Genomic DNA, 23822 nt, shown 5'->3' on the forward strand with positions numbered 1-23822 from the left:
AGAGAGAGAGAGAGAGAGGGTGCTTCATGGACATGCATTGTGCTGATGTACCAGCAGCTGTGTACCCTGTGTTGGGCTTGGCTCACCAAAAGATCCCCTGAGAATGAACGAAAGGGTGCATGTAGAGATTCGTGTGTGAATATGTACTGTAAGTGAGAGGGGCGTACAGTGTGCCGTGAATGTGTAGTTTCAGCTGTGACCAGATCTGAAAACCGTGACAGCGTACTTCTGTTAGCATACACGTTGATGTGAAAAACTATTGGCTCCTCGCACATTTTCGTTTTCTGTTTCAGCATTTTTCCTCACACTTACATATTTTATAGCATCAAGAAATGCATATCAGACAAAGACAACCAGAGTAAGACAGGAACAGCAGGTTGCGATTTTGAATTTATCTGTTAAGGTGGGAAAAATCTGCCTGTGCTAACCTGACCCAATGAGAAAACGTAATTCTACCGTCAAATCGTGAGTTACTTGTTGCTACCAGTTAGACCAGGGGTGGGCACCTCCAGGCCTGGAGGGCCGGTCTCCTGCAACTTTTAGATGTGTCTCAACTTCAACACACCTGAGTCAAATAATGAGGTCGTTAGCAGGACCCTGGAGAACCTGACTGCACCGAGGAGGTGATTCAGTTATTGGATTCATGTGTGTTGGACCAAGGAGACATCTAAGAGTTGCAGGACACCGGCCCTCGAGGACCACGATTGCCCACCCCTGCGTTAGACAGTAGTCGTGTCTACATTTTTGCGAGTCCAGCACAGATCAATATGGATCGTTAACAACAGAAGAACCTCTACAGTTCTACATGTCTCACTTGTCTTAGCTCTGGTCATTGAGGAATAAGAAGAGACGGAGAAAACTGGCATCCAGAGAAAGCTCTATGGTGAAAACTGATGACCATAACGAGGACTGTTCTTATACTTAGACTGAAGAGACAAAAGCAGAAAGGATTGCATCCCATCATCAAATATGGCATAAAAACTAACGCAGTATTTAAAAATTGTATTCTTTACCTGCATTCAACATTATTATGATAGAGTGATGGTCTGAGGCTGCTTTGCACGACTTGAGGTAATCGATGGAACGACGAATTTTGTTCTATTCGAGAAAATCCTAAAGGATTGTCAAGGGTAGTCCAACCAGTCATTAGGATTTGGGAGCAATTCTTTTTTTAAATATACATTTGTTTTTTTTGTTGTTTTTTTTAGGTTGGTTGAATAACTTTTTCTGTTGTTAAAAAAAAACTGGATTTTGTATTTACTAAGGTTATCTTTGCCAAATAAAAACCTTATTTTGATGACCAGAAACACTTAAGTGTGAGGGGAAAATATAGAGGAAGAAACAAAACAAATCAGTGAGGGACAAATACTTGTTCACAGCCAAGGCTGTAAGACAGGCTCATTTGTTTCAACATATATAAGAGTATGGTCAACGAGTTGTTAGGCTGCTCTTTTCTTATCGACACACAGCTGAGTAAAAACAGTCTTTTCAGTCATAATTGGGCCCTCGGTTGTGACAAACCCCTGAATTCACAACACAGAGGTCCGGTTACAGATCTCATCAGTGGGACGTCTGTGCCTTTTCTTTTTTATAAAACAGAAGCAAAAACTTGGCTTTTGGAGTGTCGTGTTGTCAGGATGTGAATGGTAATCACTCAGCAGAAAAGTGCATCTCAAAGTCATACATCACTCTCTCAAACAAAAGGAACAGCACATATTGCTTGTTTGAATTTTGTTGAATGTGTGTATTTGTAATGAGTGTGTGTTCATAAATACCATACAGCAAATAATAATAACAATTCAACAGAAGAAGAAGAAGAAAAAAAGAATCCACAAAACATTATATTATTTCTCATTACCAGAATGAAGCAGTACAATAAATTAAAACTATAACTGAACAGAAGTTCATTAAAATTGCTATATATATTCATATTGTATATATATAGTATTTGTCTGTCTGTAGTCAGCCTTTCAGGTGCATGCTCTCTTCTGGCCATAGATGGTGGGGAAAGGCCTGGGGGGGATCCGGAAACCTCAGTCTTATCATGCTGTTAACATTTGAAACAAAAGGAGCCAAAGTCAGGATAGATGCACTGTGCTTTGGAGGGACACACTGTCCGTTGTTACAAGTCTTTTCCTCAACAGAATACAGAGGATCCTTCATTATATTGAATGCAGTACCGTCTTTATGTGAAGTCCGCTGGACCTCTCTGTTTTGTGCTGTGACAGTAGGAGGACGCAGTACTATTAAGGAGTCCACTACAGTCGGTGGTGTTCTTTTGCAGCATTTTGGGGCGGGCCGGACCACGGGGGAAAAAGGTGGTGGTGGGGCGGATGTAGCCGTGCACGGTTCTCTGACACAGGGGGTGGAACTTCGGGACGAAACATGGGGCTCGGATCAAAAAACAAGCTACACACCCACTGAAGCCCACACTACATTTAACCACAGGTAAACAGTATGAGTCTGAACATCAGGGAATTTTGTATAATCAGGATGCAATGTGATGCTTACTTGGGGTGATATCTTTTAACCTGTGACAGAAATAAAACAAACAAAAAAAAAAAATGCAGTACCAACAGCCACACCTTTATCTCCCCTTGCCCCAGGATTTCCTCAAATTTCTAAGAGTTCAGAATAAGTATGGCTACCTAAAACATCACATCTGAGGCTCTGTCAGTCCAGGTTTGGAAACTGTTCACATTAACTCTCAGCTTGTATCTGTCCTTCCCTCAATTGGAGTCTTTAACACTGTGGAGGGGAGCACAAAAAAAAACAACCTTTGTTGGCTCCTCCTCATTTTTCCTCTTCTGGCACTCCCTTAAAACAGGTCCACTTTTTGCCCCATGGGACAGCACTCACCAGGTCCATTATCTGTCAGGACACTTCAATGATCTCCATGCTTCCGGAGAAGCTTGACTGCTTCCCGATTTTCCCCAGTTCTTCCCTGGACCTTGTCTCGGAGATGCCCTCCTCAAACTCCATCTGACAGCTGCGGCGCTTGAACTGCTTTTCTGACGCAGGAACACCATTACTCGAGCTGGCGGACGTGGAGTCCCAGTGGTCCCTCTGTGTCTGAGGCCCTGAGAGCTTCTCCCTCTGGGATTTGTCCCGTAACCTGGCGCCTTCGCTACATCCAAACGCCACGTATGCTGAGCTGCTACCAAACCGCACCGATGACTCCTCTCCCCTCCCGTCTCCTCCTCCCAGCTCCATTTCTCCCTCACCACCTTCGTCTGCTCCAAAATGCCAGGGAGCGTCCGTGGTTGGGGTGACTGGAGTGACGGGAGTTGTAGCCTGGACAGTGTCTCTGTGTTTGGTCCACATAGCCCCAGACCCCAAAGATGGCAGGGAGGGTAGCGAGAGGAGCGAGGAACCCCTGAGGTTTTCTTCCAGGCTGGGGCTCTTGTGGTCCAGCGACAAGCTGAGGGACTGGGGAGGATGTTGCAGATGGGAGTGGACTGGAGAACTGCCGCAGCTGTGCTTAGTTTTTCTTCTGGATCTGGATGAGGATGTGCCAGATCGATGGACTCCTTCACTTCCACCCAAACCCCCAATGCTACCCCCGCTGCTCGGTGAGGGGAATGGTGAATCGAAAGAGCCGGGGCTGTCGAGGACGGGCGACTGGGAGCAGACACCGTTGGAGGTGCCGGTCCCCGGGCTGTCGAGCTTGCACAGTTTGGGGATGTCTTCAGAATGAGTGGGTGCCATGCTGGGGCAATGTGGACTGCTAGGAGAGTAGACAGACTTAATGTCCAGAGAGAAGGAGCGTTTGAGACGGTTAGTGTCCATAATCCTCTCTGCCGAGAGGTGCAGGCCGTTAAAGCCCTGCTGGAGGGAAGTGGGAGATGGTAACTTGGGTTCAGTCTGGGTGTGAGGATCTGCCACCGATGAGTCACAGCTGGTGTGGTGGCCGTTGATCTCAAAAACGGCAGAGACCCCATTAACCTCAGAGCTTTGTTTGGAGTTGTTTTCAGACTTCTTGTCATCTGTGGTTAAAGCTTGTAGTAATCGCAGGCCCTTCTCAAACTCCAGCAACTGACCCAGGAAGTTAAAGTTTGGGGATATGGACGGCCTCCTGTCCTTTACAAACCTGTCAGAAAGAAAAAAAGAGTTTAAAAGATTAGTTGTCTGAAAACTATTTGAAAGCAAAGTATGGCAATAAATCCTGTGTAAAGTTATATGAGGTCTGAGAGGGGCCACTATTATGCTGGTGCACAATATGCAATAAATGCTTTGTCCTTTAAGGCCAAAACAAACTCTGTTGCACAAACTGCAACCTGGCAACCGTCTTAACAATTTCATTTCATAATGAAAACGGGATTTCTTCTTCTTTCATCCTTTCATAAACGATGACACCCTAGCTTAACTGGAGGTGAGTGGGAGGGGCAAACATACCTGTAGGCATCATCTGATGACAAGCCCATTGTCTTCATGATGTATGCAATGGCGATGGTGGCTGATCGTGAAATTCCAGCTAGGCAGTGCACAATCACTCTGCAGTTTGACACCTTAGCTTTGTCTGTTGGGAGCAAAACGAACAGATTGTAACAAAAAACAAACAAACAGATATACTCACGCATACAATAATGTAAACCCTTGAAATGTCTATTCTTTGATAAAGGATTTTTGTGAAAACTGGTAGAAAGCTGTAGTGCCTCTTCTGGTTCCTATTCAGAGGACAATAACTCTCAAAAGACAAACAAGGAGGCCGACATCTTAGGACTAACATTTTAAAACATTCTGTGCTTAGGGACAAAAAACAAAAACAAAAAAAATGTTGCGTCAGATCATGAAATATGAAAATCTCTGATATTATTACTTGTCAATGTAAAGTCTACCTTTCTTTATGCTATCCAACTGTCCAGTGCAGTAACTGTAAGCTATAGTCACAACCCCAGCACACCATATGAAGGTGGTTGCTTTAAACTTGACACCATCTGTTTATGTTTGAAATTTTGAAGCACAAAAGGAAGTACTTCTTGGAATGTTCCTCAGCTGTTTTGACAGTCGGCTAATAAAGGCTTTGAGCTGGCCAACAACAGTCTGTTACATAAGCATTGCAAAAGCCTTCTCCACTTTTAAATCAGCATGGTGACTGCATTTTGGGGGACTCAGTAGAATAAGATGACAAAATCCAAGATATTTGTAATCTGCAAACTGGCTAACGTTTAGCCTTTAAAGACTCAGTTAGAATCTGTCAAAATCGGCTTACTAAATAGCTATTTCAGCATTTATAATAAGTCTTGGGTGCATTTTATAATATTTAGTTGAAAATCTAAATGTAAGAAAAGTAGCATTTTCACCGTTTTTGGCATTAAGACCTAATTAGAGTTGGATGTTATACTCTAAATGAAAATGTACAGAATTTCATGTTATTTTGTTTTTTCTGAGTAGTACAGCATTTGACAGAAGTCCACCTCCATGGTTTACAATTGCGTTTCTAATCTCTACCTTGAGTTGAAACTTGAGTAAATGTGCTGCAGATTCCTACCTATAAACTCATTTGTTTTGTCCAGCCAGGGCAGCAGTTTTTCGCAGTAGTTGTCGTTCACTGGGATGCGCATGAAATGGCTCTCACTGATGAAGTCCGGTTTGGGACAGGTGTTGCTGGCGTTCAGGACATAAGTGATGCCATTCTGAGACATCAAATCCTAAAGAGATTGGCAAAAACAGGTTTGGGGGTTATGCATGGTAGATTATTCTGCCAGTCTTATCATCGAAATTGGTGATTAAATCTCACCTTGTTGAGAACGTCTTTCTGTGAACCCAGGTAGAGGTGTGGCAGGATGCGAGTTGGTCCTACGTTTGCCACAGGTAAACAGGGCTGGGACAAGCTCATTGGGAGTGCAGTGGCAGGCTTCCCCTCGCACAGGCCGGGGAAACAGGAGGAAAAAGCTGCGAAACCTCCTGCAGAGACAGAGAAGGCAAGAACCGGTTAGGTGCACTAATGATTTTCCACTGAACAACCACATACCACAGTGGAAACTCCATTTTCGTCACCATTAGCGCCATGGACACACGTTCAATAGACACTTGGAGGCTGAATCTGGGCTACAATGTCTGGGTCCTGCTTGGTGAAACAGAAGTGAAAGAAAGGAGGCTCTCTGTGCTTCTGTGTGCAAGTTGGGTTAACTGCTGGGCGGCCAGGAATGCACGTCTGGCCCTTTAAGAGGCAGGCGGCTCCACTTTTGGCATATGTGTATGTGTGTGGCTCTGTTTCCTGCATGAGCTCATGTCCTGTAGCAGTGCATTGCGTCAGGCTGAGGGAATGAGAGAGGCCACAGGTGCAGGGCCAGGACAGAGGCCCAGAAACATCCCACTGACACCCACACACACGGTTACACACGCACACACACCCACACCCGTGCACACACGCATGTTAGCACATGGAGATCATGATCTAGTTTTCAGCATATGCTCAAAATTCACTCTCACTTGCTTTAATACTTATTCTACCTAATGCAAGCACACACGCACGCATGCATGCACGCACACACATCCCCATAATAATCATAATTACTCTGCAGCAGTGTGGTTGTATAACTACAGGGTAGGAAACAGGGTGAGGGCTTAGCAGAGTGTGTGTTGAGGAGTGGGTGCAGAGTGCTGAAAGGAAAACGGAGAGCTTCAAGGAAAACTTTGAGCCCCAGAGAAGGAGATTAGAACCTAATCTACGTTCAGCCCTGCCTGACCCAATGTGGGATGTAGAGCGAGCGCTAAACACATGCACACAAATGATCACAGAGCGAGCGTGAATGAGACATGACATCACTGCTCAGAAGAAGCACACACAACTCTGTCCAAGCAGATCTGATTGTAAGCCAGATAAAGAGACATAAAGGCCAATGCAAACTCCAAAAAAAAAAAAAGTATGAGATGTCCTCCAACATCAATAATAGATATTCACATTAGGACTGTGTGAAACAATCATGACCCAGTGCTGTTCTGGGTGCACTGTGCCTTTAAGAGGAAAGTGAAGAAGGGCTGTCTGTTTCCAGCTATTAATGGCAACCGGCAGAGCGATGACATCAGTGCTTTCCTCGGCAGAGGGGGTGGAGCGGGGAGATGGATGGATGCAGAAAGAATGATCAGATAACGATTTAGGTGGAAAAAGTTAATGTAAACTCTGAGGGAGGGCTGTCATGCTAGGACAAGCCTATATTTGTTGAGATATTTGCCTTAGGCCTCCCTGTAGCAGAGTGCCTCCCTCTAATTGATGAAACAGAAAGAGGAAATGGTTTTTGAAGGGCTCCTTCCTGGTTTACCTTTTCCCAGAGAACCTCTGACACAGAGCATGCATACATAGAGAAATAAATAGGATCTAATGCAGAGGTTTGAGGAAATGCTCCTTTCCTGCAGGCAGATAAATCAACAGGATTAAAAAAAACAAAAAAAAAACAACGCCTTACGTCAGACAGCAACCATTTCCCTCTTTGTGTGCAGACATTGTTAGAGAGTTGTTAGAAGGTCTGTGGACAGGATGTTCCACATAGTGAGTGGCTGAGGAGAAAGTGTGTGTGTGGGCATGTGTGTGTGTGTGTGTGTGTTTGTGTGTGTGTGTGTTTGTGTGTGTGTGTGTTTGTGTGTGTGTGTGGGCGTGTGTGCGTGCATTTGCATTCTTTGATCTGGATAAATAATTACTGCAGTGGACCAAGACGTGTTAAATTAACATTTAAAGACCAGAGCGTGCTACTGAAGGAGTAAGTAAGGGGTTACTGGCATGAAGGAAGATTGGAGTCAGAGATAAGGAGCCAGAATGGGTCCGCTCGGCTGCTTTTTTAGGAGCGATTACATTACAGCGGCATTACGTCAATTACAAAACACGTTCCTGTGGTCAAAGATTTACACTGCTGCCACTAATGGACGTTAGTCACAGAGGAGATAGCATGCTATTGGCACTTCGTCACCTGAACAGACTCTACTTAAGGCTGCCATGACAATGAGGGAGGGCAGAGATGTTGATGACAGCTGGCTTAACTTGTCCTTCTGACTGTTGCCAGGATGAAAAAAAATAACACAGAAAAGGACATGATGATATCCAAAAAGTCCAGAGAGACGGCTAAACAGTCCCCACATGTGAATGATGTGTTCAGTCCAATCCAAACAAACGGTACACTCACAATGAAGTCATAGAAAAAGCCCTGTCCATGGGGATGACATCAGAAGTCAAACAGAGAGATGAGTTCACCCGTAATCCAGTGTGATACTGAGGAAAACTGACATCCTCCCGCACTGAACTTAGCAGACAAACCAAACACGCTGAGAGGCAAAAATAAATCAACGGCACATTTAGAAAACGAACACAAGTTGTTCTCTGTTCGAGAAGAAAAAGTTGTCACGCTGGAGTCATGAAAATGTACCCCGGACAGGATGTGACTAACCAAGTTCTAAACACACACTGTTTAAAAAAAAAAAAAAAAGAAAAAAAAAAGTAAGAAATGTTCTGGCAAGAAGGAAAACACACAACCAGGAAAGAGGGCACCGTGTCGCCATCGGCATCCTTTTTCCGTTCCTCTCTGCCCACTTCATCATTTATGCAACTCATTATTTAACATTCTTCCCCTGTTGGAGCCAAGAGCTCAGGCCTTCTTTGTTTGCTCCTTGTCACTTCTGTGAAATTCTCTTTTTAATAAACACTTACTCTTCAGTTCTACCCCCGACTCTCAGGACGAGAGACAATAAACATAGACATGACTGTAAATGTAAAAAAGAAATAAAAAATGTAAATCATCCATTTCTGAGGCCTCATTGCTATGTCTTAGTTTTAAAGTAGATGGAGCTGTAAAGTTAAATTGAGGTGAGATTAGAGGACAATTATTCCATTATTTATTAACATGCAAAAAAAAAAAAAAATCTAATGAGACTATTCTCTGTATGTGATTAGATAATCAATATGCACTGTTGTTAAATCAATAAACTGGGGTATTGATTAGTTTAGTAAATTTTTTTCAACTTGATCAGCCCTCACTGGTGACCAGCTGAATGGAAACTCAATAAACACGTCTTTCTCTGGTGCTTGTGTTCAGTTTTTACTGTGGGTAGAAGACTAAAAGCTAGATATTATTAGTGTTAAGTGTTCACAAATAAAATCAGAAGAAATAAAAGAAGCTGTAAAAATTTTTTTTAAAAGGAAAGCATATTTTCTACAACCTTAAGAGATCTATGTGGCTCAAATCCTGTGTGGCAGCGAGAGAGAGCAACACTTCAGCAGATAGCGGGAAGGCTGCATAGCGTGTCAGAGTTATTGTAAAAGGTCAGTAATCTCAAGGTAATTCATGCAGACTGCTGTTTTTGGATACACTAGCTCTTGTCAATATATAAATCACTAAAATAAGAAGCTATAGAAGCCTAAAATATTTATGCTGTAATCATTTTGTCTTCTTTCAAAATAGCAACACCATGCATACACCTACTGCTTCCTCATATTTTTTTTTACCACTCTTCCTAATATAAATTATTATTTACAGCTACAAGGCAGGAAGGCTAGAAAAAATATGTTGAAAAATGTACTTACATCTTTTTCTGCTATAGCTCTTCTGGTGTTAGGGTTATGAATGAGCTAAAGTTGCTTTTGGCAGGTCAGAACCATAAAATGCTGTTCACCTCATCACCGATGCAGGAAAGTAAACGCTCCTGATAACGAGTTCGAATTAATTTTAGATCAGGATTTATTTTTGAAAGAGCTCTGAACAACTAAAGCAGCAAGGGATAGACTTAAAGTCATAAAGGGCTTCAGTCCATTTATTCAAAACCTTTTGTTGCAAACGTCATCATCATTTCAAATAAATACCCAAATATATCACGATTCTTACCAAAATCGCATGCAGCACCTGCCTGGCATTTATTCTTAATGGGATTTCCACTGTTACATCACTGACTGTCTTGTCAATACAATCTGCTCTTAGCTTTTGTGTAGATTTCACTTGGCTTTTTTACCTTGTCTATTAATGGGGAAAATGAGCCACACACACACACACACACACACACACACACACACACACACACACACACACACACACACACACACACACCTAAACAGTCTGGGGGGGCATTGATTTGGGTGAATGACCACCCTGCACCCCTCTGTTGCTTTTCCCCTGTGGTTCATATGAGGGGAGACATTACGCCATCCCTCTGTGGCCCTCCAGCTGTCCCCTCCACTATGAGGGGACATTAGCATCTCAATGTAACCCCCCCCCCCTCCCGCTCAGCCTCCCAACATGACATCATTGCACACATGTCCCTCTCAGCTTCACAAAGGCTTTTCTGCAGCCAGAAAAGAAGCAGGAGTGTGTGTGTGTTTTTGGTCAGAAATAGGCCAACAGACAGAATACTGATGAACTAAGAGGGTGAGATCATCGCCTGTCATGCATGGTGTCAACTTTATGATTATCACGTCGTCACACCTGCTGACGGTTAAATTTTTTATTGTTCCTCTATCTGGCTGCGCAGATAACGGGGACGTGTCACTTTGATCACCTGCTGTTTCAGCAGCGCCGTGTTATTGCATTATAGGCCCATAAACTCTCCCATAATTTAGTCTGCATGCTCAAGCCAGTTCTCACAGAGACGTGCCAACATGCTTCTGTACCTGTGACACACAGGGCTATTTTCATCTGATGATGGTAAAGGTGTGATTTCTTTTTATGCTGGGTGGTGAAGGATGTGCTATAACAGAGCAGTCAGTGGCAAGTGTAAGAAAAGTCTGCACCAGACCATTTCTATAAGACACTATAGTGCGATGTGCGGGGCTCTTTTGTTGAAGGCTTTTCCCTCAGAAGCTTGGCTCTGCGTTGCCTCATTGCTCTGTGTGAAAATGTGTTATGTTAAACACCTGCAGTGCACCCTGCACATATCGATAGCATAATCTCCCTGAAGCGACATCCTGCAGAAAGTGCAGAAAGCAAACAGCAAAGCAGAAGGTTGAGAAAGACCCAAACATATTGGAGACCACAGGATGAGAGTTAGTGAGCACTATGTCATACTGCGGGTCACGGCTCTCGGTGTCCCCCCTCTCAGTCGTTTTTCCTGCTGCTTCTCCTTTCCTTCCCCTTCTATGCTTCTCACCTTTATGATTCCATCCACTTAAATCACCCTTCTTCCTATTCTGTGTCTCCAGCATCAGTAGAATGCTGAGGACATGTCGGTTCCTGCACTGATCTAGTTTGGATCCTTTAAATTCACATCACATCTATCTTTAAGTTGCAGTATTCATCCAAATACCTGAAAGGTGCATCTCTCATAGAGCTCCACTCATTTTATGCACTCATGCATACACACAGGCCTTCATCCTGTACATGTAGCTATTCCTTATTTCTTCTACACACACACACACACACACACACACACACACACACACATCTTCTGCAGGTGTTAATGCTCCACGTGAATACACACCTCGAAGCTCTCTCCCCTGCTTCATCCGGCGGACCCTGATCTTCAGCCTCATGTCTGATTCCTGAAGCTCTGGCCAAAAGCAGTCCTCTGCAGGGGCAATCACAACATCCAAAGGCATTCCCTTGGCCCCCAGTACAAAGTCTTTCTCAAATGCACACACAGATAGAAATGTCCAGGTGTCCCCCTCCGTTGGAGACAAAAAGAGTCCTTGCCAACAAACAAATGAAAAATACTGGAAAAACACACGGAAGTGCTTTGTCAGGGTGAGCTTAGAAACCAAAAGTCCAGAAAACTCTGCTCTGGTTAAATAATTGCGTCAGTCTCCACTGAGTGACTTTCAAAGACAATGAAAAAATAGTCCAAAGTGGCCTGTGGAGACGCTCGTCAAGTCAACATATGGCCAAAATCCTGTTGCCTGGACCACAAAAATTCCTAGAATGCTCCTGCCTCAATAAACGGCAATTCTGTGGTCTTGTGAGAATTATTTGCCTCTATGAGAGCGAGAAGAAGAAAGAAAAACAAAATGCAACGCCTGTATGTAAAACGCCAGCTGTGATCCGCCTGCAGCTGGTTCCACAGAGCGGCTGTGTGTTCCTCTGAGCGCTCTCTGTCTGTGTGTCTACAGCCAGAAGAGCAGCCCGCTATTGTTGTGCCGCTCCAACTCCCTCCCGTCTCTCATTCGCTCCGTCACCGCTCTCCACTCCTCCCTCTTGCCTTCCTCCTCCTATGACTCTCTCTGTGAGGAAGATGACGGAGCTGCACTCGCTCTTCTTCGAGCTCTGGGGTTGAATGAGCTCACTTGCCGTGAGCTCAGACTCTAACCAAACCTCCGTCCCTCCCCGCTCGCACCGTCTCCTCCTCCCTCGCTTGTGGAGCCAGCGCTCCGTCATAGCTAATATCTAAAGCATGTAACCACATTCCTTACTCAGCCAGCAAATATGCGGCCACCTCAGGGGCCCAGCTATGAAGCTGGTCTCTGTCGGGGCGGGATGGAGGACGAGATGAAGATATTAAGATGAAATGAGACACGCAAAGCTTCCTAACATCTCAGTTGCCAATTACAAAGAAAATAGGACAGCGACTGGCTGTCATTTTGTAGGCATGAAGCCATTTTTTAAGACTGTTATTTAATTTGAAAGAAAATCTAAAAGATGTTTGTCTGTTAATGTAAAAAATAGGTGCTGGCTGAAAAAGAATAAGTAGGTTGATTTGACTAAGATTACTGTAGCTTAGCAGTAAATGACATGTTTAAAGTTTGATTTAAGACCACGTTAGTGTGTTGATATCTGATCTTTTTCTAAAGGTGATGTAATTTGTTTGACTTCACAAACGCTTCCTGTTCTGGTTTGTGTTTAATGTTCCAGTGGACACTCTGTTCTCATCCTTTTGATTTCATGGCTGAGAGCAGAGGACAGTAAAGGTAAGTACTATAGACATGAAGCAAAACATCATGGAACAGAGCAGGCGATGAGAAGAGCAGTCAGGTCGAAGACTCCTCTACTTTAGAAACAGGCTAAATGTCTCATAGTGGGAAAAAAAGCTAAGATTAAACTAAGCAACTAATGGGAATGGATCACAGGATCTTGGAAAATAAATAAATAAGATTAGATTTTATTTCCAGTTTGAGCGCGGCATATATTTTTACTCTCTTTTACAGGTCTCCTTTTTTCTTTTTGCCTTTTCTTCTCGGTTGAAGAGCTCCAGCTCTGTCAGACTGATTCAAAGTCTTGCCACAGATCTTCAACTGGATTTAGGTTTGAACTTTATGTACTTTATACATTCTAACACAACAACGCTCTCATCTAAAGCCTGATATTAGAGCCACTGCTGTATGTTGAAGGTTTCTGTCCTGGTGGAAGGAGATTCTTTGCACCAGAGATCAATCTTTACAATAATTATGATCAGCTTCTTTCTACCAACTGAAGAAAAGCGTCCCACATCATGATGCTGTCGTTTTAGTTGCATGCGTACATCTTTGTTGTTTTGCTCGTCCACTGTAGTCCTTCCACCTTTGACTGATGGGCGCTTTTAGCTCTGTGAGATGTTGGAAACTAACACTCCTTTTATTTTTTTCTCCCAGCTCTGACTTGTCTGCTGTGTTCTTTGGTCTTTATGTTGCTGTTTATTTCCCAATATTCTCAATCAAACATCTGAGTAGCAGTGGACTTTATTTAGCAGTATCAAAGTAAGAGGGACTGAACACAAATAGACTCTAGAAATAATTGGGAAGATTCTTGATTATTGATATTTTGTGTTGGTCTGGCGCATAAAATCTTAACGACACACTGACGTTTGTAGTTTTGACGTGACAAAACGGGAATATGTTCAAGGTACCTGAATACTTGAGGTCTATCTATCATTGATTTTTTTAAAAAAGTGATCACAAATATCTAAAAAAAAAAGAAAATAATAATAATAATAATAATTTCCCACTCTAAACTGTCAAATATTCTTCCAATCTTTCAGTTCAGTTCAGTAAATTCAATTATCTGTCTCTCACAAAAAGGCAATCAAGCTCATGAAAGATGTGAAGTGAGTTGGGGGAGGTTTGGTTGGGTGACGGGGGCTTAAGCTGCACACCGAGTGACCTCATCTCATCGCTGTGAACCCCTGAATGATCATATATGGGTGAGAACGCAGCCTTACGTCAACCTCTGTTTAACAGCTGGGCAGGGAGAAAGAGGAAATAGGTCACTTTGCTGATGATGAGCTTTGTGAAAAATGCAGAGTGTCAGAGACATTGACACACACACACACACACACTTTGTCCATCTGCGGATGCCTGAGGCACGACTGGCGCAGCGCAGTGGTCAACCAGGGTCGTTACACCACAATCACAATGGCCGGTCATCTCAGTTTGATTGCACACCTGCCCCCAGTTGACAAAGCAGCTTTCACATCAACAGGGGAAGCTAACAACAACACAAAACAGCAGATCTCGGGATCTGGTTTTTAACGCTTGAGTTCTTCTTCAGATCCCAGAGGGGTAACAAGGCTCAGAATAGTAGGTGTGTTAATTAGAGGACTGCAGACAAGACGCTATAAATGACAGCCAGGCTTCTTTTTTTTTTTTTTTTTTTTTTAATTTAACGCACAAGTGCCCAAAGCTGCAACAGAAATAGGTGTACTGGACACCCCCTCCTCTGATGCTCCCTCTCAGATTTACAGCCTGCTTCTATGCTGTGGGGTTTGTTACTGGGACGACGCACAGTTTACATCCACATACACATGCCGAGAACAGCCAAAACAGACATGGATAGCAATGGAGATGAGCATGAGACGGAGATACAAAGTGAGATGGTGGGTGAAGGCTGTAGGGGGTCTTGAAATCAGAAAAGGTGTCTGGAATTATTTTATAGAGGAAAATTAGCAAGATGCGTCACTGCTTGGGTGATTGAAAAAAACTTTAAGAGAGGAACAAATTTCAGAAATTATTGAGTTAGTTGTTGGTTAAAAGTCAATCCTACTTGTGGCTATTATTTAATGTATTTCATATTATTAGATATATTATTTCATTTTATTGAGATCACGTCATTTTTTTAGGTTCGTATGAAATCCATTTAATTCATTCTTCCTCCTGCTTTTCTATATAAATGAAGTGATTTAATTATTTTATTGTGAAAGATATTGCTAAATCCAAAAATATGAAATCCATAAAGAAAAAAACAACAACAACTTTCGAGGAAAAACATGTTCTCTGCAAAAATCAAACTGGGTTTCCTCAAAGTGAAGACATTTATCCATAATTTTTCTGTACGGCAGAAAGCATTATTTGCAAAAAACAGTTAAAGTTCATAAAGAGCAAAGTTTGTTCCAATACATTTTTTTTTCCACTTGTAATATTTTGTCAAAGCCTGTCCCAACATTTTCCTTTCAACTGAGACAGGCAGCAACAGGAGCGTCATCCTACACCTCAGATCATCTATCAAGATATCGCAGCAAAGGAAGACGTCATTGCCTGAATCCGGTAGGTTAGGATGATGAGTTAATGTGTGCGTTTTCACTCTAGATCATGCATGTGCTGGGGTAGGAGGAAAAGTTTCAACTGTGCAAAGGTGAGAGGAAGACTGGGAGGACATTGCTGTATGGGTTCAGGCGAAGGGCGAGCAGATATTTGCTCCAAATACATACAAGCATAATTGCTTGTGCACGTGTACGTGTTTTTGTATGTGCATGCAAGTGTGTGTGCATGCGCGTGTGTGTGTGTGTGTGTGTGTGTGCGTGCGTGTGCGTGTGTGTTGATGGTGCTGGTTGTCAGGGGATCAGTAACAAGGCTGCTCTTGCAGTGATGTAATGCCTTCAGGAGAACACAGCTGCCATGCCTCGGGGGTGAGGTAGTCACCAAGGGAGAACGAGGAAGGATGGATGCAGCTATTGAAGGTGGGGGAAGTGGTAGAAGAAATAACGATTTAGACCTCAGTGGTGTCGCGGGACTTAAAAACATCAATACTTGCAAGAGTATATGAATGGGAGAAATATTAAGAATGAAAAGATAAATGATTAGGTTTGATTAAATACCTTACAACATTTTTTTTCCTCATCTTAACCTAAGATCTCTTTGTTCCTTTAAAGCCTTTGTCAAGACTTAATTGCATGTCTTCTGCTAAGGTTGATCTGACGGAGGATAACGACTTGAAAACCTGCAAATAAGTTAAAGAAGAGCTAAGAAAAGCGTTTCCCTCCAGTAAATATCACGCAGGATATCTGTGCACAGATAAATGGAGCACTGGCGCACTACTTGACCATATGCGTGCTCATGCATTCAGTGACTTCATCTATGTCTGCCCGGCCTGGAGGGGAGGCCCCGCTCACATCAGTCAAAGAGCAGACCCCCTGCCCTCCAAACAACTTAACCCCCTGGAGGAGCTCTGCACCCGAGGCTACTGCACCAGTAAACCTGCCACATTGGAGAGAAATTAGTTTACACTCGGATATATGCTTACACACTCACATTCACGCACACACACAGGCGCATAAAGACCGAACAGGAGCGGGTATAAGCTATCAAACGCACCGAGGGGGGCTTTCAGAACCAGACGGGCCCTCATAAACCAGATGAAGTACTTAAAAATCCCAGCTGGGGGTGTTGTGGGTGTGCAGTTGTGTGTGAAGACAGATAGGAGCTTTTGTGCACTAATATGAAACACCAGAAGGGAGTTTTGTTTTGTTGGGTTTTTTTTTTTTTTTTTTTTTTGGTTTGGTTAAGATTAAACGTTCACCTTTTTACGTGTTATTATAGTTATTTTAGATGAGACTAATAAAAAGAGAACAGTTGTTTGCACAGGTTTAAAATGTACGAGTAGAGGATTTGTGAGAGTAAAACAAAGGCATAAAATCTGCATGAAACATATCTGTTAGCCTGGAGTATTGAAAAGATTAAAAATGTGTTCACATTCCTCTCAGCCCTGATTTCCCCAGAGGTGACTTTGTCTGCACAGGTTTCATTCTAAATGCTAATAACCAGCAGCGATGCACAGGGCTTCATTCGTACATTTGAAAGCACTGAGGTTGTGAAAACACACGTTCCCCTCTTTCTCACGCATGTACAGTAACGAGGATTCCTCCACGTCTTTCCATGTCAAGATAGCTTACATTTAAAGACTGAAATTTCCTGGGTTGTCAGTTTTAGTTCCTTAAAAATACAAAACATTTAGTTCAGGGTTTATGACTGACATCATTACAGTGGTCAAGGTTTAACTACGGATGGATGGGTGGAACCAGAATTAATAGGATATAAGTTGAATTCCAGAAATGCTAATAATTTTCAACGCCCAGTTTTTTGATAATCCTCCAAACCTGGACGGATCTCTCAGAGGGAGGAGCTGACAGGAGACCAGTGTAATGAGCCTTTGCTGCTGATATTTTCAGACAGCCAGGCTGGTCTTGGATCAGTTGAGTGTTAATTAGCTCCTATCGGCGCAGCAGGCAGCCATGCTCACACACACGCACACACACACATTGTCCCCACAGCAGAGAAAGCCATGCCATCTGGTCCTCTGATGGGGCCTCTACTCTCCTGTCTACCTGTCTTACCATCAGAAACAACGGTGTCAGACTGAACTGGGGTGTTTCTATGTGTGGTTTGACCGGTCTGCTAAATTTATTCAGCACATTGTGTCGACGCTCTAAAGCATTCGCACTCGAGCTCCACCTGCCGCAAACTGTTTTTCTGACCACTTTTTTTTTTGTTGTCTTAACTACTTCTGCGATCTTTTGTGCTAATTTAACCATTAAAAGTATCAAAATGTTCAGCTCATTACGAATAAAAAAGCTGGAAATTTAGACATGTAAGTGGGAAATTTCTGTCATTTATAACTTTGAGAATACTTAAATATTTCTACCTTCATTTAATTAAAATGAAAAAAAGAAGAAAATAATTATGATCTTTCAAATAATATCAGAAAAAAAAAGTGTTGCAAAATTTATATTGTGATTTTTTTTTCACCTGGTCAACAGTTAAATAAGCCTGCAATATTTTTATCGCACAAAGTCAGAACTGGATTTGTTTCACTCTTACTTCGAAAACTACTACCTAGTTTAATAAACTGATCAAAAGCAGATAATGGCATACTCAAGTCTGGTTTTGAATAAAAGTCTCTAGTTTTATGTGGTCCTAATTACCATATTTTCTGGACTACAATTTGCTCTGGAGGATAATACGCATCAGTCAATAAAATGCATCATAAAAAGGAAAAAAAAGCAAACAAAAAAAACAAACAAATACAAGCCGAATGTGCCTGTAAGTTGCAGGTCCAGACAAACTCTGAAAAACAAATTGAAAGACAAGTCCATAAAATACTGTACTACGAAATTTAAAAAAACGGATAGTTTGTTTTACTGAACATTTTCCATTATAAAAATATTTAATTAGTCAAACATTTTTTTCTTGAATAAATTTAAGAAGTCTTCATCTGGATCAACAGCCTGTGAGCAGGTTCCTCTCCCGCCAACACACAAAACAGCCCAGGAGCCACAAATTGTTCATGAACAAATCTCCAATGACCCCAGAATAAGTTCATAATGAATCCCTGCTTTTAAATTGCTGTTGTGTCCATGTTTTTGACACTACAGCACTGGATTAAAACTTTATAAGCAGATTTATAGTAAAATTTCTATTATTTAAAACTAAAACCCTGGCAGGGCTTTTGCTTCACTTTTGCTTTTTTTCAGTTAACGTGAGCTCAAAAACTTCGTCTTAAAGCTTTCACACAGCAATGTGTTTTCCTGAAACACCACGCATATTATTGTCAGATGAAATCTCATATTGAAGGGACAAATTTAAATCAAACGACAAACTTTTCAGAACACGTTACTTTTATACAGAGACAAGTGCTTTGAACTGAATTCAGGCAAAGAAAACACAAAGATGGGTTCGTATTGCAGAACTTCAGGTCAAGGTCGCCTTTTCTGACCCCACCTTTGAGCGTGTGGAGCTGCGCAAGTTTACATGTGTGTAAATGTGTCACATCCACAGCACGGCAGTGACATCATGCTGTCAGCCACAGAAGAACAATAGAAAAGAAATGACGTGATGCAGTGAAAGGAACCGGACAAGCCGTCTGTGTGTGCAGCCTGCCAACGCCTACATCACGCTGGTAAATCATTCCTGGAGCTCGATGGGAAACTTTGGAGCTTCCCTGCTCGGTCCGGAAAAATAATTAAGTGCATGTAGACAAGCACATTCTCGAGATGTAAATTTGTGTTTGTACACGCTGATCTCTCTAGGCGTCTCCCTTTCACCCCGGGGAGCCCTGATGTTCCCTTATCAGAAACAGGAAATGGTTGCACAACACTGGGGGAAGCGACCTTTCTGTGCCGGACCGTCTTCTTCTATGAATGTGTGTACATTGTTGTGTACGGCTGACATTTTGTGTGTTTATAAGTGTATGTGCAGAGGAGGAGATAACCAGAGGATGAAGAATGATCACAAAACTCTGTGCTGCATTCCTGAACCTGGAGCTCTAGGCTTCCCTGGAACTCCAAAATTAGCCTGCTGCTGTTGCAATGGAAAATATTCTCCTAATCATTAGGAAACAGCCACAGATCCAGAGCGTTAACCCTAAAAGTTCTATGCAGTCAACCAAAAGCCACCACTGTGTGTCTTTAAACAAGGTGTTGCTAATTTTCCAGCGTTTCATTTTATTTTTTGCTTATTAAAATACATACATTTAAAGTGTAGCAATTCAGAATCCTACCAAGAGAAAGACTTTACAAACGTGTGAGGCAAATTCAGATGAAAACTCTTCAAAAAACAACAACAAAATGAGTGGGTAGGAAAGCAGCGCAATAGCATACCAGAGATAAAGTGCATCAAAACCGGCACGGCGATAAACAGGAATCCACCATTGTTCCAGGGAATGACGGTATGAGAGGAACTGCCGTGGGCAGTCCCAGCATGAAAGGAATTCAGTGGATGCAGGCCAGGAATGAGTAGGATAAATCAGCATAATTGTTAGTTTCTCCTTTCCCTTTTTCTTGCTCCTTCTGGAAATTTCCACTCCACATGTTTGTCAGAGGCATCAGCGGGAAGGCTGCAGCGGTAAACTCACGGCACAGCAAACAAAGAGCAGAGCACTTGGCCCGCGCTCATGAGGAGGTTTGAGTTATGGAGGTGCTGATGGGGTGGACCAGGGTCCCGGGTTAGCTTAGCTGTCCAGCCTCAGCTTCTGTTGACACTACCTAGTAACGCTTTAAACAAACTATTTATATCCCATGTAGGACAAATGCTTAGACGGGGTGGGTTAGGATGCTTAAAAGGCCTCTAGATAGATTTCAAAAGCAGGAAGGTATGCGCCATGAATGGACTGTATAAGCATTACATCCAAAGTATTTAGGGCACTTCACTCATTCAACAGGGCAGCTACATTTTTAAGAGCTACTGCTGCTGGACAACACTTAAGATGTGATATTTTTGTCACTTTTACACTCATCTCTTAGAACCCCAGGGCCTTAGAGTTGCAGTAGGATTTAAGATGACTACCCAAACATAAGACCAGCATTTTACCACCATAAAGCATGTTTCTTATTTACATGAAATAATAATAATAATTAAAAAAAAACTAAAGCTTTCCTGCTTTGCGTGCCTGCATACATATAACTGTGTGATTGTGTGGTACAAGGCCTGTTCAAGCCAGTGAAAGACTGTGTGATGAAGCAAAAAGAGGAGAAGAAGAAGAGCAAGAGGCAAGCAATGCAGCGAGATCACGTCATGGTGGAAACATTTGGCAATGGCTCACATAAACACACACACACACACACACACACACACACACACACATCATATGGTGCTCGTACATGCACACACAGGCCTGTTTTATTCTCCAGTTTTCAGGGAAAGAAGGAGCGAAGGAGCAAATGATTACATCAAGCTTATCATGTGAGAGCAATGAGACTGATGAAGGGTTGGGGGTGGAGGGGCAGAATCTCTGAACCCTGTTGCATAAAACTAGGATCACCACCTCCGTAAACCGACGTTACATGATTGCGTGTTTCAGTGTGTGTGTGTGTGTGTGTGCATCTGCAGGTTTATTGGGATGTGTTTGTGAGGCAACAATTAAAAAGAAAAAAGGAGCACAGTGAATACCTGCAGACTGAGTGCAGAAAGCAGCATTATGTCACTCTTCAGCTCCAATGCGCCTCAGAGCCTGTAACACTTCTCAGAGCAGCCAGGTGATGTCATAGGTATTTTGTAGCTCATATACTTTGACCTTTGTGGGCCCTTGTTACGGATAGGGGTGGGGCTGGGGCTGATGTGTATGTGTGTGTGCGTGTGTGTGTGTGTGTGTGTGTGTGTATCTAGAGGCCAGAGTGAGAGCATCGAGGCCACTGGCGCCAGATGTGATGACCGCAGGAGTCTGGGCCTAAAAATAGAGCTCTGTTCTCAGCACCATGAAACAGAGGAGAGGAAGAAGGAAGAGGAGGAGGAGGAGAAGGGGATGAGAGGTGGAAGATGAGGGGGGTGGAGGAGGAGAGGACAGAGAGATGGGAAAGGTGCACCAGATCATTGAGAATAATGTGTCAGATCTCCCCGAGGATGGTGAGCTCACCTCCTAATGGCACCATTGGCTCCTTCTCTATGAAATCATTGATCTGTGGAGCTCCCCTCAGTGTAACAGAGAGGGTTCAGATGGAAGAGAAAGCAAAGTGGTGACGGGTGCGTGGGGGGGCACAAGGAGATCCAGAAGTTAAGTCACACAAGCTGTGAAACAGAAGGTATGAAGAAATAGATCTGAGGAACACAATAATGAGTTTGAATCCTCTCATCAGGACTGTGGCTAAAATATGTCTAGAGGAAATTTAAATCCAACTCTGCAGGGGTGCATGCAGGCCTGGAAGAAATCCTGCAGGAATGAGGAACAATAACACACTTCTCCGTGCTTCAGTGTCTATCGAAGAAACCTCGTCTCATTAAACAGGATCTCTGGCCATACTCTGAATGCACATGAAAGTAGCCAGATGAACGCTTTTGTGAAACGCGCACACATTCAAAGATGTAAAGAGGAGTATTACCTCATCTCCTCGACGGCTCTCATTTGTGCTTTTCCTTAATCCGACACATGTATTCTCAAACATTGCCTCATCCGCGTGCACACGCACCACTTCATATGCACATATTCATGGTGAAAAGTGCAAGATGCACTTGCGTACACACACAGGGACACAAAAAGACCTCCTTATGCGGCTCCCTGGAATGTCTCTGTGAACGGCTTCATTGTGAGTTTCTGCCTCCTATGATTACCTCACCTCTTCAGCTTCTCTCAGATGCGCGCACACACACACACAGGAACACACACACACAGATGCAAAGATACACAAACAGGACACCACCCAGTTGTACACCAGAGCGGCGACATGACATGTAACAGAACTGACCTTTGTACATCCGTCTGTGAAGTCACACCTTAGGCTGATGTCATTGAAGCCCCACACAGCACAGCCCTGATGTGTGTTTTTGAGTTAAACAACCTTTCATCTCCAAATAGATCTCAGCAGTAGGTCAGTGTCCTGTGGTAGTTTCTGACACTTTTGACAAGATCTGTCTGCCTGATGGGAGACCAATACGCTGCAAAATCAATAAATACATACACTTTTATATAATTAAATATAAAAATATATTATAAAGTAATACAGGCTGCACAGTGGCTGAGTTGGTAGCGCCGTTGCCTTGCAGCAAGGGTATTGGATAATGTTTTTTTTTTTCAGCTACTATTCCAAAACACATTTAAAAAGTCTACACACCCCTGTTACAATGCTAGACTTTTTCTTACATAAAACCGAGAAAGTGTTTCTCATTGTAGACATATGTCCTACACAATTCAAGAGAAAGCAAAGCTTTCTGCACGTTCCTGGTTGCATAAGTGTGCACACCCTAAAATCAATACTACGCCGAACCACTTCTTCAGGAGTGAATTCTCTGCGTCGACCAGAAATTCCTGAAACTCGTTCAGTATAACTGTCAGACTCTCAGTTTCCGTGCAGCCGTTTCATGAATCATAGACAAAAGTAAACTTTTTCAACGTTAGTGTTGCTCAATATCGGGCCTTTGAAGTAGTGTGTTAGCAAACACCCCAACCGCTGTTCTCAAAGTCATGCAGAACAGAACAATAACCGCTGTTATTGGACGAGACCTCATGTATGTTTTTATTATACGATTGTTTTTTATTTTTATTTTTTTTTTCCCACAAGAAAATTTATGCTTTGGGCTGTAAACTGTGGTATACAGGGAAAAAACATGCATAGATCCTAATCACAAATCAGGATTGGTAAAAGGAAGAATTATAAAAGCAAAACATAAAAAGTTGTCTTATTAAAGTAAAATAGCAAGAGAGGAACAGGAGGATTTAAGTGATTCAACATTACTGCATCTCCTCTGCTCAGATTGGTCGGGCTTACTGCACTTTCAAGTTGCAGTTTTTCAAATTAAAAGCTAGTCATCGTTAGCGTTTGCTAATATTCTAGTAAAAATAGGAAAACTCTTACATTTCAGATAACGGCAGCTATGTTTTCCTCTGTGTAGGCCACTGATACTTTTATTACTCTGCTAAACTGGCTGCGTTTTTCACTGACAGCTGAAACGGTTCTCCATGCGGATGTTGATTCAAAACGTGCTTTTGCTCTTCAGATTTTTGACCCCGTGATGCGACGCTGTGGTAATCACATTAAAAAAGCCCTGACAGATGGTGAAGGGAAGGATTAGAACAATCTTGCAGATCTGCACCGCCGCCCACAAACTTACACCTTCATTTCCTGCTAAATGACAGATCTGAATCTTTACATTGCTCTGCATTTCTTTGATTTTTAATGTTGAATTGCTAAAAAAAAAAGCATGTGCAGTGCTTTAAATGTATTATTTTTATCATCACCTCTCCTTGTTTTAGGACTCTTTATTTATTTCATCCGCTGAAACTAGAACATGACATCCGAAT

At 42.7% G+C, this 23822-nt stretch overlaps 1 protein-coding gene across 4 annotated transcripts in view; it reads right to left on the minus strand.

The window, feature by feature from the left end:
• Positions 1 to 1008: 1008 nt before the first annotated feature.
• dusp8a (dual specificity phosphatase 8a) overlaps positions 1009 to 23822 on the minus strand; it is a 46428-nt gene continuing 23614 nt past the window's right edge. For 3 of the 4 annotated variants that reach the window (XM_015034100.1, XM_015034099.1, XM_015034101.1), the window contains exons 4-7: positions 5741 to 5907; positions 5492 to 5651; positions 4396 to 4519; positions 1009 to 4090 (exon numbers count right to left, since the gene is read on the minus strand). In XM_015034100.1, coding sequence (XP_014889586.1) covers positions 2875 to 4090; positions 4396 to 4519; positions 5492 to 5651; positions 5741 to 5907 — 1667 coding nt within the window. In that variant the 3' untranslated portion in view covers positions 1009 to 2874. Of the gene's footprint in view, positions 4091 to 4395; positions 4520 to 5491; positions 5652 to 5740; positions 5908 to 11397; positions 12182 to 23822 lie in introns of those variants that run through there. The other variant, XM_015034102.1, reaches the window with a different exon arrangement.

This window comes from Poecilia latipinna, unplaced genomic scaffold, assembly GCF_001443285.1.
Source record: "Poecilia latipinna isolate Pla-1442-1.1 unplaced genomic scaffold, P_latipinna-1.0 Scaffold287, whole genome shotgun sequence".
Lineage (NCBI taxonomy): Eukaryota > Metazoa > Chordata > Actinopteri > Cyprinodontiformes > Poeciliidae > Poecilia > Poecilia latipinna.